This window comes from Amphibalanus amphitrite, unplaced genomic scaffold (genome assembly GCF_019059575.1).
Source record: "Amphibalanus amphitrite isolate SeventyFive unplaced genomic scaffold, NRLGWU_Aamphi_draft 000105F_arrow, whole genome shotgun sequence".
Lineage (NCBI taxonomy): Eukaryota > Metazoa > Arthropoda > Thecostraca > Balanomorpha > Balanidae > Amphibalanus > Amphibalanus amphitrite.
Window position 1 is genome coordinate 734,154 of NW_024881600.1, and position 19,316 is coordinate 753,469.

Genomic DNA, 19,316 nt, shown 5'->3' on the forward strand with positions numbered 1-19,316 from the left:
CCTAAGCTAAATTTGACTCAAAATGACCTCGAATGACACAGACGACATCAAATTCGAAATGTTTGGCCTAAATGGACCATAAAACATGTGTCACGTGACCGACGGATGATATAATATTTTCGTGACCTGTGATGACCTGACCTTGACCTGAAAATCAAAGTACAAGTTTGGTACCCTCAGAGTATCTAGAGCATCTGTTCACGAGTGTGTGAACCAAAATGAGCCTGATCTGACTTGTAAGACGGCGGCCAGAGCCCAAAACGTGAAGAAGCAAAAATGCTAATAATTTTTACTTTGACCTGACCTGTGACGTCATCGGTGACCTCGAGGTCAATGAAATTAGGTTTCACTCGTCAGTTTTTCCGGGGCTATCAGACGCCGTTTGAATTTCGACGATCGGCCCAGTAGTTTCGGAGTTAGGAGGGGGGGGGGCTATGAATAGCCCCCCCCCAGTAGGGCGTGTTATACGCAGACCCCAGTGGGGCGCGGGTTAAGAAAGAACGTTGTTGCTATGTCTTCTTTTTCGCGGATGATGCAAAATTTCGAGAAAAAAAAATGAAATTTTGAGACTTTAAGTCGTCTAATAATATAAATGAGTGCTACATTGTACTACATTGTACAAGAGATATAATAAAATCGTTCCCATTTCATTTTATAGATATGCTAAAATGCCTCGAAATTTACGATAAGATGAACAACTTAATAGTCCAGTATCCTGCGAATTTCGTTGCCTGCTGAGCCCGGGCAGTGTTACCCAACGGTCGGTGTTACCCCGAAAAATGTAGACATTTACTAAATGTGGAATAATGCAATTATGGACGACACTACAAGAAAACAACTGGCTGATATGTAAGTAAAATTGATGCGACAATCCAGTGAAACTGAGAGATTGGTCATTTGGCCAAGAAATACGTGACTAGACCTTAAAAGGTTAAGGGGGTCGGTGTTCCCCCATCTTCCCCTAAATATAAAAAAGTAATACCTACGTTCTGGCTCGTAACATAAACGTGCGTCACCCTTCCGCTGCTCCGGAATGTTTATTTTTCACGGATAAACTTTTTAGAGCCCTTATGTACATACCTATACAATCGGTCGCCGGTATCTGATCCACTTGATATGATCGGTAGCTTTGTGGGGGGTGAATCATCCAATCCAATCACTCGACAGACGGCCGTATCAGTTGTGAGGCAGCTTGTAGAGGCCAAGGCATCAAGTGTAGTGCGGTAATCTCCCCCCCCCCTCCCAACTAACCTCAAACGCCTACTTAGAGATACATACTGTCAGCGCATATATGTAAGCCCTCGACGTAGCTTTTAGCCCACCAGGGAACAGTGGGCATTCTTCAGTATGAAATTGATAGGTACCGTAGGTATTAAGCGCACGAAGTGCAAGGAATGCAATCGCACCATGAATATCGCGACACGGATAAACATTCGCGCTATCGCGTCATCGCTCAAAATCGCAACGAACATGTAACTGCATTCGGAGAAACTGCGCGCTTGTCAGTGGCCGTCTAGCGGCTGCACTAAGCACACCCTGCTTCCGTTCCGTGCATTATCCCATATCACTCGCTGTGGACATCGTTAGAACTTCCATCAGACTGCACTGCCTATCCGTCCATGCGATGGGCTGGGTCCGAGTTTGCGGCGCTGTGCTGCTGACTGCCCTGATCGCCCGGTCAGAGGCAGTCTTTCAGTCTGACGTCGACTGTCGCCAGTCAAATTGTGAGTTCCATGTCAAGGAGGAGTGCAACAACTCTACCACTGTCACCTGCAATCTGCGGAATTGGCCAAACAAACAGGTAAGATCTAGTTGGTGCTCATGAAGACCTCAAGACTGCCCATTGTCCAAGAGGGAGGCCAGGGCTTAGTAGATTATTCCTTCCCGACTGTTGCGAATGTTGCGAACACGCCGGCGTCTTAGTCAAGAGTATATTGCCGAACATGGTGGGTGAGAGGTGGCACCACTCGGGAGCCACCTAGCGGCGACCTTACGAACGTGTGCCGAGGTCAACGGCAGGGCTGCCAGCTGGGCTGTCATTTTAAAGGGACCCTCCCACCTTAACATTAGATTTGAGTTGAGATAGCCAAAATGGGGTCCCTGGCTAAAAATTACCGGTTTCGGCACTCACAACATCGAGAAATGCCTTAAATCGGAAATATTGAATTTCAAAATTGCAGCATTTTGATTCAGAGGGGCTAATGCATAGGAATACCCCTCTGAATGTGTGACGTCATCGCAGATATCTAACGATTTTTAAATGTTTGACTAAAACGTTTTGTAGCACGCGGTGGTATATGCTGCTTTGCGCGCAACAAATGCCGCACTTTCAAATAAAGTCGCTAGGAACAGCGGAGATCCCAAAAAGTAAACAAAAGTAAAAGTCTAATATCTTGAAAACCAGTGAATATTTTTCGATGAAATTTGGTAGATATTCGTTTTTGCTCTTCCTGAACCGAGCGACATCACTTTCATGCCAATTCATTAACTTTTTTGAAGGTGGGAGGGTCCCTTTAACCCTCGCCGGCCGAGGGGGGGGGGCGTGTGCCGCCCCCCATAGGTTTTTTTTCCGCGCGGGTAGCTCCGAACACGCTAGGGATATAGAGAGCTGAAACTTGGCATACCTGACCTTTGATTCAAGCTGGATCTTTTGAAACCAACCGCAGATATTCGGAGATATTGGCAAAAAACCTAAGGGGGGGGCGTAATAACGCCCCCCTCCCCCAGCATGGCGCGGGCTAATGGGAGAAAATTGAAATGCTCTTCTTTTGAACGAAAACACCCTCAAACATCTGGGTACAGGTAAATATGACACATGTAATCGGAAAATTTCACTCGTGACGTGACCCCTTTATGTTACTGAGGCCATGAAAGGTCTTCAGTAGTTTTTGGACAATAACTTTTGATAGGGATATGGTAGAGCAATGAAACACCTTATATAAGTATTTTCCTTCTGAACAATACGGATCGACTAATATGCAATATGACCATTCCCGGTTAGGTGATGACCTTCACCTTTGGTCAAATTCTCAAAATGCTCTTTAATGTCAAATTCTAGTTCATTTGACTAGTCTCGAAAAAATGGAACACGATGCCGGTTAAACTAATCTCGTGCAGGTCTGAACCAAAAGGTATTACAGGTAAACGTCCACCGCGCGAATACGTATATTTTACGGCTAAAACGTTTACCTACCTTAGGTCCAATCTGAGATAATTAATGAGAAAGAGCATAAAACGAGGTATCGATTGCGCTTTGCTGCGGCGCTGTAGCTCAATCTCTTTCTGAATCCTGACTTATGCGCCGCTTTGTCGAAAAATGCCAAAATCGGCGAAATTTGATTTTCGGTTGTCTCTGGTGACATGACCTTCGACCAGTTCGACCTAACCTTGCTGTAATTTGTAAAGTACTAAATTGTAACCTGTCAGCAATGGTTTAAGTAGTTTTGCAAAAGTTTTTGACGCTCTTTCGAACGCCGCCTATTGCGGGTCTCAACGTGGCCCACAAGCTGAGTTAGAAGTGGGTGTTCAAACACCCCCAGCAGGTTCAATTTAAAAAAAAACGCATACGCTGGAGGCGGCACCGCACTGCTAGGCGGGGGTGGTATCGCAATAATGGGCGGCGCTGTGCTGAGACGCACCACTTGCATTGAGGGGTGGCAGTGTACGGTGAAAGGGCAGCGTCGCATTGAGGGGCGGTATCGCAACGAGGGGTGGCACTAAAGAGGCTGCCTTATAAGAAACGCTAGGCACATCCTAGCCCAGCTCGGCGCCGCCTGGCTGCTGCATCTTCAAAAGGGCCCTTGGTGTCGATGAGAGAGCCCCACTGTCAAATAATTACCTAGCGTCAGTGGTTTCTGAGGGGGGGGGGGGAGCGCTAAGATCTTGAATGGGGCGGGGCGACTGAAGTCTCCATTCAGATGGGCGTCAGTGACTACTGGAGGGCGTCAACGAACTCGGCAAGGCCTCGTCTAACATGTTAACTGGGGGGGGGGGGCAAACCCCCGCAGTCACCGGCCTGGCCCCCCAGTCAGGGTAAAAATGTCACCACTGGGGGGCCGGCAAAAGCGAAAAGGCAAGCGAATTTTTACTGCAAGGCGTCAGTGCACATAAAAACAAATGCGTAAACGAAACGTGGATGCAATGTGAGCACATTGATATACCCTATTACCTCTGACTGTTTTTACGTGTTTATTTTGTTTACCTGATGCCATTGTTTTTTTTTTTTTCGCTCAGCAATACGTTACATTTCGGGTTTTCAGGCGACCTAACTCCATGTCCCGCATATTCGCTTTCACGTATTCTGTTGTTCCTGCCCTCGGGGCGTCAATCTGTTTTTCTACCGTTTCTACCTATATCGCCGTCCTCACTACGCGACGTTGAACTTCTGGCTGGACGGTCACCGGTGTGCGGCAAGAGTATCTCCTAATAATAATGAAGCAGGCTCCCATTCTGGGTGATCGTAAGCTCAGCCTGGAGGTCTGTCTCTGGGGACGGGAAAGACTAATGTGGGCTACCAGAGGCCGACGTGGGTCCAGAAGTTGGCATTGGCCATCAGAGCTTGGCACCTGACGCTCATAATTCGGCGGGACCCATTAGAAACCGATGTGGTTCGCAAAAAAATATGCGTTCGTAATAAATTGCTAAGATAAGGTCAATGTTCAGGTCATTCGAGAGTATCAATTATTCAATTGTCCATTTCGCTCGATTATTCTCAGAAAATATTTGATTTCGACGTTTTAACTCTACCTTGCACGAACAGAGGAGCAGAAGCGCAAACAAATAAGTGATGGCTCCCTTATAGCCATAACGGGAGCAAGATTCTTAGATAAACGGAAAGAAGTCGTTAAATTTGAACTCCGACGAACAAGCATTCATGAGAGGCTGACATCGTAAACAAATGACCGACTTAAAAAGGTGTAGCAGGTCCAAAACTAAGGTTTCATTCTTTGTGTGCTTATTACTGTCTGGTGGGGCAATGTGACGGGGTTATAACTAATGCAAAGGCATGGGTCGGATGGTCTACTATTTTTATTTATCTAGTGTTAAAAAAGTTTATCAGGTTTCAGGGCTGTGATGAGAAATAAGAGGCCTAAATCTGGTGAGAAAACATGATTTGGGGGTATCCTAGGTTTGGCTCCTTAAGTCTCTGCCCCCCCCCCCCCCAGTGAAAATCTCTTAGACGAGGCCCTGGAACTCGGATAGGGCGAATGTGATCTTCAGAAGGCCACCGGGTGATCTAGAGGAGTGTAATGCTTGTATGGGGTCACTGCTGCCTTCAGTAGGGCGTCGGACGCTCTGAAGGGGCGCCATTGATCTCGGATGGTCCGACTGTTATTTTCAGAGGGACACCAGTGGTTTCAGAGGGGCGCCATTGATCTAGGATGGGGCGAATGAAGTCCCTGTTCCGGTGGGCGCCAGTGGCTCTTGAGGGGCGCCAGCGACCTCGGATTGATGGGGCGACTGTAATCTTTAGAAGAGCGTTGAGGGGCGCCATTAAGGGCATGGATGGGGCCGCTGTTGCCTTCAGCAGGACGCCGGACGCTCTAGAGTCTAGAGGGGCGCCTTGAGCTTGGGTGGGGCGACTGTAGTCTCAAGGGGCGTTGTCTCGGATGGGGCGAATATGATTTTCAGAGGGGTGCCGGGTGCGAAGGGCGCCATTGGTTTCAGAGGGTTGCCATCGATCTTAAGATGGGGCAGCTGTGATCTCCGTTTAGATGAGCGCCAGTGACTTTTGAGGGGCGCCAGCGACCTCGGATGAGGACGACTGTGATCTTCAGAAGCGCACCGGACGCTCTGGAGGGGCGTCATTGGTCTTGAATGGGGCGACTTCAGTCTCAAGGGGGGGGGGGCGCTAGTGGCTCTCTTGAGGGCGCTATTGATCTTGGATAGGGCGACCGTGATCTTGAGAAGAATGCAGGTGCTTTAGAGGGGCGCCAGTGGTTTCAGGGGGCGCCATCGATCTTGGATGGGGCCGAATGGGGCAACTGTGAACTTCAGAGGAGCGCCATCAACCTTTAATGGGGCGACTGTTCCGTTCAGGTGGGTGCCAGCGGCTCTTCAGGGGCGCCATCGACCCTGGGGGTTCGGAATATTCTGGTTTCCGGAGGGGCGCCCTTCAACATTGGCGGGGGGGCTCAGGTCCTATTTGGGGGTGCCCTGGAGGACATAGGGGTGTCCAGGCACCCCCAAAGAGATCTTGAGTTCGATCCCTGCCTGCACATCACTTTTTAAGTTATGTTCCCTTTGTAAGACAGCATCAGCCTAGTCGGCGCTAATTGGGGCGCAATCTGGGCGGCTGGGCGGAAAGGGGGGGGGCATGGCCCCCATGGACCCCCCCCCCTGAATACGCCACTTTCGTCATCGGCATATGATAAGCAGCGTACTTGATATCCAACGGTGACCCAAAACAGCAACATTTTTTAGTTTGACCTGACCTGGAAGGTCAATGACTGACCTGAGAAGGTAAAACTGGGTAGCATTGGATTCGTCTCTTCCCAAAGAATCTTTTTGGTCTTTACCGCTAAGCTCTATCTCCAACAGGAACGAAATGGCGCGGAGGGGGTGGCAACCCCCCCACCATGTGCGTTCTAGGATGGGAAAATGGCATGTGCGGGCGAGGGTTAAGGGCGAAACGACAAAGGGGGTCGTACCCGCCCCTCGCCGGTATGAAGTGATGCTTTTGAAGGCTGTTGGCTAAATGAGCTCACGATTTCAATTATAACTTGCCAGAGACAACTAACCCTGATTCACTTTTCTTTCAGGTGAAGCTGACCGCAACATCATTTCCGGAGTATGTCGCCGATATAACTATAAGCAACGTCGAGGAGCTGCTAATTGAAGGAGACACCATCGCAGCCTTGGACTCCCTGAAGAACATCAAGTTCACCAACATTGACACGCTGACTCTTTTGCCCCGCTCCATGGCTCGAGTCAATCAGTTGCGCTCGATATCGGTAGACATTAGTAAAGTAAAGAGCCTAGAGGTACACAAAGAGGCATTTTCTCAGTGGGGAAACTCTCAGTCACGGGTCTCTATTGCGGATGTAGATAACTGCCAGATGCTTCATGCGGCTGTAAAGTTCACAAAACTAAGTGCTCTATTTTTCCATAACGTAACTAACCTGAGCATTGGTAGTGGCGCCTTCAGTGAAAGTTCTATAGGTGAGATCAGGATAGCGGAGGCCAGATCTGTTTCCATCTCCTCCGGAGCATTTACATCCAACGTCACCGCTGAAAGAATGATTACGATAGACGTCGATACCCTCATTTTGGATCCGGAGGCATTGTCACAGTCGTCAACGATTCAGGAAGCAGTTATAGAGCGGGTGCACAGCCTGCGAATTGCCCCAGGTGGAATCGAGGCGGACATCGACATGCTGACTATTAGAGATGCTACCATGACAACTTGCGAGGAAAACACATTTGGGGGCATGATCAAATCAATGTCATTGTCTTACTTTCACATCAATAACTCATTAGCCAACTGTATTTCGGCAGATACGGGATGGAAGAAACTAATTGTGGACAACTGTTATTTCGCAAAAATCGAGCCACTCGCTATCCACGGATCCATTGAACAAGTCGAAATCAAGCAGAGCTTCTTCGGAGTCATTGAAGGAGGAGGCTTAACACTGAATACAACGGGGTTCTCCGTCCAAAGAAACACTTTTGAAGACCTGTCAGATAGGGCACTTGAAGTGCATGCCACAAGGTGGATCAATTTGACGCAATGCACCATCAATGTGCTGAGAAGGATGCCTTCAGCTCGCTTAACTTGGAAGGAGGTGCTAAAAACCCAGTCAGAATGGAGAACTTTGAGGTCAAGACCCCCGAAAACGGTTCAATGCACTTCGCTCGGGAAGAAAGTATCCTGATATTAAGATTGAAACTCCATATTCCATGCACTTGCACTTTGGAAGATATGGAAGCAGTAGGTCTGGTCGACATGGGGAAACTAAATGACGCTCGAAGACGGAGACAGAGCCTATTGTTGTATCAAGTTCGTTGTAAGAGTGACAGTACCTGGTCCACTTTAGGAGAGTATCACCTAGAATTCTGCCCACATACCACCACCACTACCACCACTACCACCACCTCCACGACGATGAGACCCTCCACTTCTATGAGGCCAAGCACCACTTTGGTTACAGACACCTCTGTGAGACACGCCGCCACCCTGAAGCATGGTACTTATACCAGTCTCCCAGCCGAGACTGTAGATGGGTATCGTGAGGAATCAGAGTCCGGCTAAACGCATGTTGCCGCCATTTCCAGCGCGTGGGTCGCCTTGCTGATAATTGGAATTCTTCTTACAATTCAAATGTTCATAATTATTTCATGCATTTTGCAACGCTGGAAACACATGCGATCGGCGGGGAGTGAAACGGGCAACACGAGCAGCGAAGCGACCCAAATTCGCAAAAGGACAAGTCCCCGAGCGTATGAAGACCCCGTGCCCTCACAGCGTCTGTTACACCCTACGCGCGATCTCACACTCACTCGGAACGTTGGCACGATGACTGTCAGCGCGCTCAGCCAGGCACCCGATAGGAGAGTCCGATACAGCCCGGCCAGCACCAGATCCGTCCGGTCCTTCACCAGCTGTGACACGGACTCGGGGAGGAGCTCGGTGAACGTCTGCCTCCTGCCCCTGACGGTACACTCTCCGGTCGAAGAGCTCCAGGGACAGACGCACAGGGGTATAAGCATGCAGATGCCCGGCTACTGCTCAGTGACCCGCCCTCGAGCCGCCCCCGGCCGGGCCGACGACAGGCGCCGCCACCAGCGCAGCAACAGCGAAACCAGCGACTCGGAGGAGAGGCGACGCCCGCTGCCCGGGTACCCCATGAATCGGCGCAAGGACCCGCGCATTCAGCGACTGGCGCGTGATCCACGCTGGGCACGTGGGGAGTACCTCTCCGAGATGCAGTTTTAAGATTGTGTTCATTTTTGTTTTGTTTCAATCACGGTAGGGGAAACTTGAGTAGCTAAGAATACTGAATAGGCATAAGTATTAAGTATGTTGAATAGTGAAATTGTAATGCGTGATCAGCGATAAGTACCTTCACATGACTGTAAAGCACTTGAAAATCAAGCTATTCTTAGTCATATAGGCATGTAAATGATCCGGGGTGGGATGCACTGCGGTACAGTCTGCCCTCCCGGCGCGGCGCTTCGTGTATTGCGGCGCAGTCTAAGCACAGTCAAGTCCGCGACATTGAACGGCGTCTCGACGTCGTGAGAGCGAACGAACGGGTAATTCCGCAGCGTCTCGATGCGATTCCGCGTATTTTGTTGCTGATGCCAATGCAAATACAGAATGCAATATCGACGCTCAGCCGAGACGAGATTGGTGAATACATTTCGGCCTGCACTCCCGACTCTCGTTCATTTCGGATACACAAGAGCCACTGGTCGCTCTAAGTTATCGCCATCAGTCCCCCCATCAGTTTACGTCACCAGCCAGTCGTACCGTCAGTTCGGTATCAGTTGTCCAGCCCCGACACCAGCTGCTCAGTGACCCAGCCAGTCGACCTGAGCCAGCCAGATCCAGAGCCAACCAGAGCCAGTCGACCTGAGCCAGCCGGCTGACACGTCCGCCCGTCCGGCCACTGCCGACCGACTGACTGCGCAGCACCAGACTGACAGTCACGCTGGCAGTTGGCACTCGATCTGATGGGTGCTTCTGTCAGGGCTGAGTGCGGACCGATGCTGCCAGGCGGGGCGGGGGGGGGGGGCAGGGAATGGGAGGCGGCCTTTTCAGGTCAATACTGAATGCGGTTTATTATGGTTATTGCACAATGCACATGCGTAGCCGTCCTTGTTCTAGGCTATGTAATCGTGCCGAAGGGGCTATCATCTTGAAGTGCTGCCTACGTGTAAAACTACGATGAGTGTAAAACTGCAATACATATTACTAACTGCTTCGGTTAGCTGGAAGTGACAAAAAAAAGTTTCGGATGAAGAGGTTTATTTCACATCGGAGTAAGTACCATTTAGGAAATACCAGGGTTGAACACATATCACCATACATTGCTCATCGAGCAATATTACACGCAGAAGGACACCAATTATCAGCACGCTTCATGACTTATATTTAGAAAGGAATCAGAAGATGGGAGACACAAAAATAGCCGAAAAAAGGCATCGAATAATGAATTCTAGCGCCAACTAACCACACGAGTTTTACAAATGAGAACGCAACAATCAACTATGCACAAACTGGCAGTGCCGAGACAGAGATTGTAAACGAAACAATGCTCACACATCTATGTAGAGAAAAATTCATTGAAGCCCTTCCGAAAATCAGGGCAACAGACATCCTGGTATTGGATAAGCGAACACGAAACATCAGACAACCATCAGGGAATAAACAGCCCACGCAGCGCACCACTCATGGCACAGGGGACACCAGCACACAGCAGTCAGCACCAGCGCCTAACTGGGTAACGCGACCTCCTCGCTGGCCCACTTGAGGAACGTCTCGCTCTCCTCCTCCGTAAAGTACTTCCTCCAGTTGCCGGCGGCGTCCTCCTGCTCGAAGGCGTCGCCGCCGCCGGCCACGGTGCCGGCCTGCTCCCAGTGGTGGTAGTTGGAACCGGGGTCGGCGCGCATCACGTCAGTGCTCGTCTGGCGGACGATCTCGTCCACCTGCCGGTCGGTGACGGGCCGCTCGAGGAACTCGGCCACGCGGCGCACCACGGCCGCCCGCTCCGTCTGCAGCTGCTCGTAGGTGATGCAGAGCACGGTGGCCGCGTGCCGCTGGTAGCCGCGCACGTGCTCGCGGTACGGCCCGTACGTCACCTCGCCGCGCGTGAAGCTGTCGCGGAACTCGGTGAACGAGCCGCTGTACAGGTGCGGCCCGAACCGGCGCGAGAAGTGGTAGTAGGAGACGCAGACGTCGCGCGGGTCGCGGCTGACGTAGAGCAGCTTGGCGCCGCTGGAGAGCACGCCGCTGGGCAGCAGGTGGTAGGGCAGGTGGGTGCGGATCATACGCGGGTCGGCCACCTCCTCCAGCGGCACTGTGGCCATGAACGTGTTCTCGGGCGGCGCGTCCAGCAGCGGGAACCGGTGCTGCTGCGGCACCGCGCTGGCGCCGGAGCCGGCCGACGACTGGCCGCCCGTCACCAGCCGCCACACGAGCTCCTGCAGCCACGAGCCGCCCGACTGCGGAAAGCTGGCCACCACCACGTCCGTAGGTCGGCCGACGAACTGGGCCCAGTGCTGCGGGCAGCCGAACTCCAGGTGCAGGTTGGTTAGTACCGTGTTCCGGTAGCGGCAGTGGCGCAGCAGGGCCTTCTCGTAGGTGGCGTCGGCCGGCAGCGTCTCCCACTCGTCCGGCGGGTGAAGCGTAGACATCGCGGCCTCCTGATGAGTCCCGGGGGCACTTCTGAACTCTCACCAGCCACGCGTCTCCCAAGCAGAGCTACACAAAGCCTCAGCGCCGTCCACCGACCCGGCTCTCACCGACAAAAAGCGCAGCACCTGCGAGATAAAAAGCCAACTTCCCTGGGTATGTGCGCTCCGTGCGGAGCCCGACTCTCACAAACTAGCACAATATCCGGGCACACCCGCGCCGAACCCCGGCTGGAATCCGCTCCTCTCCAGTCCACCAGCTCTCCCAGAATAGTCGGCTCACACCGGGACGTCTCCACACGCAGACTGCGGCACTCGCGAGCTCTCGCTGTGCGTCCACGATGGGACAGGGTCGATAACTGGTTGCAGTTCGCCGTCCGGGCGCGAGCGGCCGCGCCGGCAGCGCCAGAATGCCCGCCAGGCGGCGCCGCGGCGCCCGCCAGGGGCGGTGCCAGCAACTTCTGGAGTATAGACCGGGGTCGGCATGTGTGCAATACACCAGTGACGGACTCACAGCACACTTGGTCAGAGGCGGCGCCAGGATGGCAGAAGGGAGGGTATAAGACCTCGAGGCACATCCAGGACGGAGGTGGCTGTGAGCGGCCGATGAGCACCTCCAGTCTGGTCCGATCCGGTCTTCGGATAGGCGAGGCCGCAGGGGGAGGGAGCTGACGCCGCCATTGTTCGCCGCTACCGGCCCTGCCCGTCGCGTGATCTGATTTCGATAGAGCTACTCTGGACAATCCAGAACAATGACACGATGCACAGTAGATTGCATGTTTCGCAATACTGCGCACATACCAAAAAACTCGACCAAGCGATCCTGCCTGTCCACCGGGCTATACAATTGGCCGGCAAACAGGCACGGATGACGCAAAGGAGACACTTCTGAGCTCGTTGTTTATGGATAGACGGCGGCACTGGCGTCGCAACCACAGCCGGATTGGCAATACATAAACATCACTTAGTTGCTCAATACTCGGCGCAGCATGAGAGTTACTGGTGACTGATATTTACATTCCCCCTGCATGGCACACCATATCAGATGATTGTCGGGATGCCTACAGTACATTAGTTGCAGCCGCCTCAGTGGCTGGTAACGCTGGCATGCCTTGTGCGACGTCCACAGGCCGGACGAAATGCTGTTTTTGCTCGCTTACCGCCAACCACCAATCCATTTTTGTGCCCCATGTGGGCTTTGTAATTAAATTGGAGGAGTGTTGGAACGGCAGACAATTGCATTTTATCACTTACTAGCCCACGATTCACGAACCATCGATGAAATATCACTTGCTGCAAGCTGTACCACGTTGTATAGGTTTTTGTTCACAGTATGCTAGTATTTAGTAACATACGAAACAAATGATTTATAACCTAATAGGGAGGTCATCGCTCAGCGACCTATCAGATCGAGCAGCAACTTGACGAGCTCGCCGCTAACTTTTCAGTCATTGGTTTTGATGAGGATTGCGAATCGTTGCTACAAAACTGACGTGAACAAGGCATGCTTGGAAGATAGTAATAACCGCGATGACAGTGTGTGGGATAGCCAAGGCGTGGTTTAGAAAGCAAACACTCGTACAACTTGAGGAACAAAAGCATGTTTGCCTTGCTGGGAGACAGAACACCTACAAGGCGTTTCTAATTATGCTGGACAACACAAAACAACCTCGATCATAACAAGGTGGGTGGCAATTAAGACAGTGCTCATGCGAGCAAAAATACGTGATCATCACCGAAGTACACCCCTGGCAAAGGCCTGCTCCCGATGTCACACGAATGGATAGGCACGAGCGGCTACCGGGCGATGAGCCATTCAAAGCCGATAACCGATATACAGCAGGCCCATCACGACTAAGATAGCCGCACTCTAAGCTCGGGGCTCCTGTTTTCTGATGCCCTGCAGTGACGGTGATGTCACGACCTCACCAATCTCCGTGATATCATTTACGTCAGCAGTGAGGCTCGAACGAACTTCGTAGAAAAAAGTCCGCAGATTCAATAGACAATCTCGAATATTATTTATTGCATTATACTTCGAGTTGGCTTTAAGGCAAATACATCTATGGCTACCTTGAATCACAACACGGTCAACACTGAGCATTATTGTCGATTAAGCACAAGTATCAATAAAATAATAAACGATAGTAATCGCTTCAAAGACCTGACTTGGCCAATATTCATTTAAATATTCGTTTACCATACATATACATCACAGCACACCCAATGAATACGAATGCATCGTCTACATTATTCCACGGGTATAAACATTCCAAGAAGCAACTTCTCCCCACACACATCCAGAGTACGGCACACCCGCTACTCACAAGGAACTTCTGTCCGGTCATCATCCGACACTTAGCCACATCACTAATCAGGGAGTAGAGGCAACTCCCGAAAACTTGATGCAACACCCACCGTAAATGATTTCTAGTCAGCCGTAAGGGTTGAACGATCCAGCAGGGTATTTGACGCACGCAGAAGCCCTGCTGGCTGCCAGAATTAGCTCCGAGCCAGGGCGGAGCAGAAGGCTGCACGGACGGCGGGCGGGCGGGCGGTAGTGGTGCTTGATCGGAGGTATGCTAACTGGGGAAGCACGGAGACGAATTAGGAGGTAGCGTTACAAATCCATTAGGCGAGGTTTGTTTAGGTCATACATTGGCTGAGTCCGGCCGCCGACCGGGTAACTTGAGACCGCTGATCCGATGAGGTCAGGTCAAGTCAGGTCAGGTCGGTCAGACCGCTCAGACCCGCAGCTCGGTGGCGTCTGACCCGGTGAGGTCAGGTAGGCTGGGTCGGTCGGTTGGACCCGCGGCTCGGTGGCGTCTGACCCGGTGAGGTCAGGTAGGCTGGGTCGGTCGGTTGGACCCGCGGCTCGGTGGCGTCTGACCCGGTCAGGTCAGGTAGGCTGGGTCGGTCGGTTGGACCCGCGGCTCGGTGGCGTCTGACCCGGTCAGGTCAGGTCAGGTCGGGTCGCTGACCGTTCACGGCTCAGCCCGCGGTTCGGTGATGACTGACCCGCTGAGGTGAGGTGAGGCCAGGTTGTGTCGGTTGGACTGTTCACTCGTTTGTCCGCGGCTCGGCGGTGACTCTCAGCCAGCTGGCGGTGAGCGGCGCGCCGCACCGTCCCAGCCGCAGCAGGTCGCCCTCCGCCGTCCTGTACAGGTCACAGGCCGCCTGCAACAGGAGCTCTGTCAGCCGCGCCGCCGCCGCCGCCGCCGCCCCACTGCGACCGCCCCTGGTCACAGAGTGGTCGCTCCCAGACCCCCTCCCCCCCCCACAGCAGTCCTCTGTCCCACCCTGCACGGCCGGCAGACCTGGCAGCGCGCGGGAGGCACGGCACACTCGTGCCAAGACACCGGCCGAAATAAAGCCGCATGGCAGGAACGCTTCGCCGCCGCCCCCGCCGACCGATCGCGCCGCGTGAGGCATAGTTTCACTTAGCAAAGTCAACAGACATGCCAGTTAAACATCGACGGCTGATGCAAAATCAGAGGATGTCGATTAAGGAGAGATGGTAGTCATTTTATCAAATGTCTTCTCGGATATCAGTCTAGCTTTGTCTTCAAAGCACAGCCGCGAGATATACTGACGGGCGATTAGGCTGTAATGAGGATCCTCCTACGCTGTCATGCTTTACGATATCTTCCAACAGAGTCATATATAAACGCGACACAAATTCTTGAAATTCTGTCGGAAACTGACCTCTTCCCAGTAGTGGCAGTTCTCTGCTAGGTACGAAATTATTCACATACGGTAATGCGATGCACTACCACTTACATTACTAACGTACGGTGATGCAACAGTCAGAGAGGCAACAGGAGACTTCACTCAACAAAGTGTATCATAAATATCTGCTGCACAGATATTGTGTACACGAGTGAATGTGTAAATGCCTTATTCAGTGACACTTCGCGACCCACTAACTTTGCCATGGTCTAGGAGCTAAAAACAAAGGCACACAAAAGTAGATAATAAAACTTAAAAGGTAAATAAACCACCACAAAGGAAAAAAGGCAGATGATTATCATAAATATCATGTATTTATACAGTCCACTTGAATAATGCCTCTCAGAATCAAGTATGCCCGTTCTGAGCACCCTCACAAGGACCACGGTAGCAGTCCAGGCCAGCGACTAATCGGTAGGTGGACCACTGTGCTCAGGGACCACTGAGCTGGACCATGTCCCGGACCACAGACCAGACCCAGACCAGACCACGGAGCGGACCGCGTCCGGTCTACAGCAGGGGCCTGCCCTGTAACGCGGCGGAGCCGCAGCTGCGCGCCTGTCCTAGCCGAACACACGGGGGCTGCCGGCGGGCGGCGGTCGTCTTACTCCGTCAACTCCCGACCTTATCCACTACTAATCCACTAAGCAGCAGCCGGATCTGAGATACAGAGCACCGACCGAACATCGACTGGCATTGCAGGGAAGGTCCGACAAATGGCGAACGGCTCGCCATGCGCACTCGGCCGCACCGGAAGCTACGGAAGTTCGATAATCCACCGGTATCGCACACTGAACACAAACGCTTGCATCGACTTTACTTGGCGGGCTCGAGGCTAGGAGACCACACACACTGGTATATGAATACTACGATCTACGATACAAGATACAGATTCCTGAGCGTACATCAGAGCACCAAGGTAGATAGTTGGCGAAAAGCGGCTATCTAAGGCAACTTCTGCGCGTTTCGCCCGTGTCAAGGCACTGCCACTCCTCACTACAAGCTCACCGCGGATGGCGGCAGCACTAGAGATCACAGCCCCAACTCGAAGACTGCGTCTGCCCGCGCCCTGCGCACGCTAATCATGAAAGCCAGCCCACAGCCATCCACACCGCTAAACGCGCCCCAGGCAGCACCGACGAGCAGTTAACCAGCCCGTTAACCGGCTCGTCGGCTTGTCTACATACACAGACGCTGCATGCGATCTCGCCGGACCCAAACCCAGCTCTGGTGATATACAGAGCTCGGCCTGATACGACCGGGCTCCCTGAAAGACGCGGCTCGCGCCCAACCGGCGGCTGAGTGTCATAGTTAGCACCCACAGGGCTGAACGAGAGAGAGAGAACCAAACACCACTTCCACCGCACAGGTGCTTTCTGTATGGCTTCCGTTGGTAATGTAAGGCTGCCTTTTAGTACCATCGATGTCCCACTGTTGTACTATTTCTTGTCTGTCAATGTTATGTCTGTGAGAATGCTTGTTTTGTTTTCGCTCCCCGTAAGGCCGTCTCTAAGCTAGCATACAATATATCATATGATAATAGCTACCACCACCTCCCCCTCCGTGCTAACGCGTAGTGGCGGCAGTGGGCCGGGGGCGGGGGCGGGGGCGGGGGCGGCGGGCTCAGCCCTCAGTCACCTGCAGCGGCTGGCCGGCTGCCGCCCACGGCTGCTCCAGGCCCGCCACCAGTTCCGCCACGGTGGCGCGGCTGGCCGCCGACAGCCTCCAGCTGTGTTCGGTACCCGAGCTGGCGTCCTGGAACAGCAGCCGCAGACCGGGCCGGCCGGCCGAGGCGCACCGCAGCAGCTCCTGGGGGAGGAAGGGGAGGGGTTAGATACTGACCGGGCCGGCCGGCCGAGGCGCACCGCAGCAGCTCCTGGGGGAGGAAGGGGAGGGGTTAGATACTGACCGGGCCGGCCGGCCGAGGCGCACCGCAGCAGCTCCTGGGGAGGAACAGACGGGAGGGGTTAGATACTGACCGGGCCGGCCGGCCGAGGCGCACCGCAGCAGCTCCTGGGGGAGGAAGGGGAGGGGTTAGATACTGACCGGGCCGGCCGGCCGGCCGAGGCGCACCGCAGCAGCTCCTGGGAAGGAAGGGGAGGGGTTAGATACGGGCAGGGCGGACGGGAAGGGATAGAATCATAAGCCGGCCGGCAGAGGCCGCAAGGTCCCTTAGAAAATAGCAGCGCTGCATATTTTGAGCAACAGAAGCTAGTCCAATAACAAAGAATATCGTCCATCATGCCATGATTTCTTTCAGTTAGGGAAGTTCCATTCTCCTGTTTTCATCTCCGTATTGCTAAGCAGCCCTCCCGGCATCCCTGACGGAATCTCAGCCAGCTTGTGACGATTAAAATGCAAGAGCACCGTCGCAGCCACCTTGGCACTTGTTCAAAGGTCAGGACCACCCGGTCGCATGCCACGAGCCTTACTCACTAGTGATAGCAGTAATAAGTGACATACACTTCAGCGGTCTCAACGAGCCCCACTCAATGACTGGCAAGGGGCTGCGGCGGAGGCACTTCTCATTTTGTTATAATCTGGACACCGAAACATTTGCATGCATCGTCTGCTACCAACACTCTGATTTCTAGCCCAATGCAGCTGTGATCCTCGATTTACCCTGTGTTTGGAAAAATATGTTAAACACAGCTGATTCGTAGACAGATTTAATAAGCTTTATTTCCCTATAAAGCTACTCATTTGATTAAGGAAAAAATGTCAGTTTCATCCTACCCTAAGATTGCGACGGGGGATAGTTAAACCCATAGCACGTATAACTATTCAACTATACCAGATATTACTGCTGTCCTAGATAAGGGATCGGCGCCAACCCCGGGCCGCCAGTCCTCCGATAACCTTGGCAAAGATTGCCTTTAAATCCCCCGTAAGACCGTAGCTGTTATCGCTTTTGTAGTCATTACCGGCAATCACGTGACCAGAATTCCTAGGGTGGACTTGGAACAGCGAAATATCACGTGACACTTGGTACGGAAGGACCCGTCCTACACTCACAGGCGATGAGTATTCTGCAGGCATTTTAACGATGGATCACGTGACACTGCCACACCGACCGGCCGCCGCTCTGGCAAATAACATCGTCCGGCGGACATAGAACGGACTAATTAACCCCCACTCCTCCCCTCCAACTCCAATAGGGCGCCGGTGAAAGGGACACATCGCGGTCGCCTGATGGGTGTTTTCGCCCTCCCGATCGACCGGGCAGAGAATCCTGGGAGGGGAGGGGGGGGGCACTATATTAAAGGGACTATCCCACCTTTAACATGGGGTTTGAGTTGAGATAGCCAAGTTTGCGGCGAGGTTCAGAAACCACTATCTATCTAGGTTGCAACCCCCGCGGCCTCTTGGTGTTGAAGAAATTCGTTCCCTTCATTTGAAAATGGGCCTTGCGCAAGGCCCTATCTTCAACATGGAGCGACCGTTAGTGTGACGTCACCTCGTTTAGTCATTCTGATTTAAATGGGTTTGTTCGTTGAAAAATCGCTTAAAACTTGGTCTGAACTTTGTTGTGGTGCCTACAGAGTAAAAAGAATCAGCTTTATGACAGTACTGTGGCCTGGGGAAGGAGGTAATTTTGGGCTGTGACGTCACATATTTGAAAGTTTGTGTTTGGAATATGGGAAGCCTAAGATGTTTAATGAAAAATAAATGCCAGAACCGTGTTCCTGGTCATCCAATCTATAAAGTCGGGCACAATTTAACTGGTTTTAACAACATTTTAAAAGGTGGGATAGTTCCTTTAAAACAATCCTGGGGAGGCGCAGCAACAAACTGCTTACTGCGGAGCTGTTCATTTGCAATTTGTATCTCTCCCTCTCGTCCTCTTTGTCCTCTCTTTATCTCTCAATCTATCTTTATCTCCCTCCCGCTATTCATCCATGTCCAATGTCCATCTCCCCTCTCCCTCTCTTTCTCTATATACTTTTTCTCATCCCCTCTTTCTCCTTCCTATTCTCTCTCTTCTCTCCCGCATTTCCGTCGGGATTTGGCGAACAGCGAACAGTCGGGGAGACCACCACCCTCCTCCCCATCGATCAATACCGTACGGGGACGTGACCCGATTCAGACGCACGGCGAACACACAGACATAAAGACAGACAGACAGTTAAGGCGACAAACAGGCAGACGGACGGACGGACAGACGGACGGACGGACGGACGGACAGACATACGGACAAACAGACCGACAGCTATACGGACAGACAGACAGAC

The 19,316-nt window shown here is 52.5% G+C and overlaps 3 protein-coding genes across 4 annotated transcripts in view; 1 reads left to right on the forward strand and 2 right to left on the reverse strand.

The window, feature by feature from the left end:
* The first annotated feature begins 1,573 nt into the window (after positions 1 to 1,573).
* On the forward strand, positions 1,574 to 9,709 carry LOC122380699. The gene is made up of 2 exons (XM_043364087.1): positions 1,574 to 1,801; positions 6,762 to 9,709. Exons 1-2 carry the CDS (start codon positions 1,625 to 1,627, stop codon positions 7,872 to 7,874), a joined length of 1,290 nt encoding a protein of 429 aa, XP_043220022.1. The 5' UTR covers positions 1,574 to 1,624; the 3' UTR covers positions 7,875 to 9,709.
* Positions 9,710 to 10,437: 728 nt separating this feature from the next.
* Positions 10,438 to 11,358, reverse strand: LOC122380739 (sulfotransferase family cytosolic 1B member 1-like). The gene has a single exon (XM_043364151.1). The coding sequence runs from the start codon at positions 11,356 to 11,358 to the stop codon at positions 10,438 to 10,440; it is 921 nt and encodes a 306-aa protein (XP_043220086.1).
* Positions 11,359 to 13,362: 2,004 nt separating this feature from the next.
* The window catches only part of LOC122380731 (serine/threonine-protein kinase 11-interacting protein-like), a 31,878-nt gene continuing 25,924 nt past the window's right edge, over positions 13,363 to 19,316 (reverse strand). For both annotated transcript variants that reach the window (XM_043364142.1, XM_043364144.1), the window contains exons 21-22: positions 16,723 to 16,893; positions 13,363 to 14,532 (exon numbers count right to left, since the gene is read on the reverse strand). In XM_043364142.1, coding sequence (XP_043220077.1) covers positions 14,416 to 14,532; positions 16,723 to 16,893 — 288 coding nt within the window. In that variant the 3' untranslated portion in view covers positions 13,363 to 14,415. The remainder of the gene's footprint in view (positions 14,533 to 16,722; positions 16,894 to 19,316) is intronic.

Excerpts from the sequence above, each read along its gene's own strand:
- LOC122380739 (XM_043364151.1), bottom strand. The coding sequence starts at position 11,358 with ATGTCTACGCTTCACCCGCCGGACGAGTGGGAGACGCTGCCGGCCGAC.
- LOC122380699 (XM_043364087.1), top strand. The coding sequence starts at position 1,625 with ATGGGCTGGGTCCGAGTTTGCGGCGCTGTGCTGCTGACTGCCCTGATC. Across the intron at positions 1,802-6,761 it reads GGAATTGGCCAAACAAACAG|GTGAAGCTGACCGCAACATC; the intron begins GTAAGATCTAGT and ends CTTTTCTTTCAG.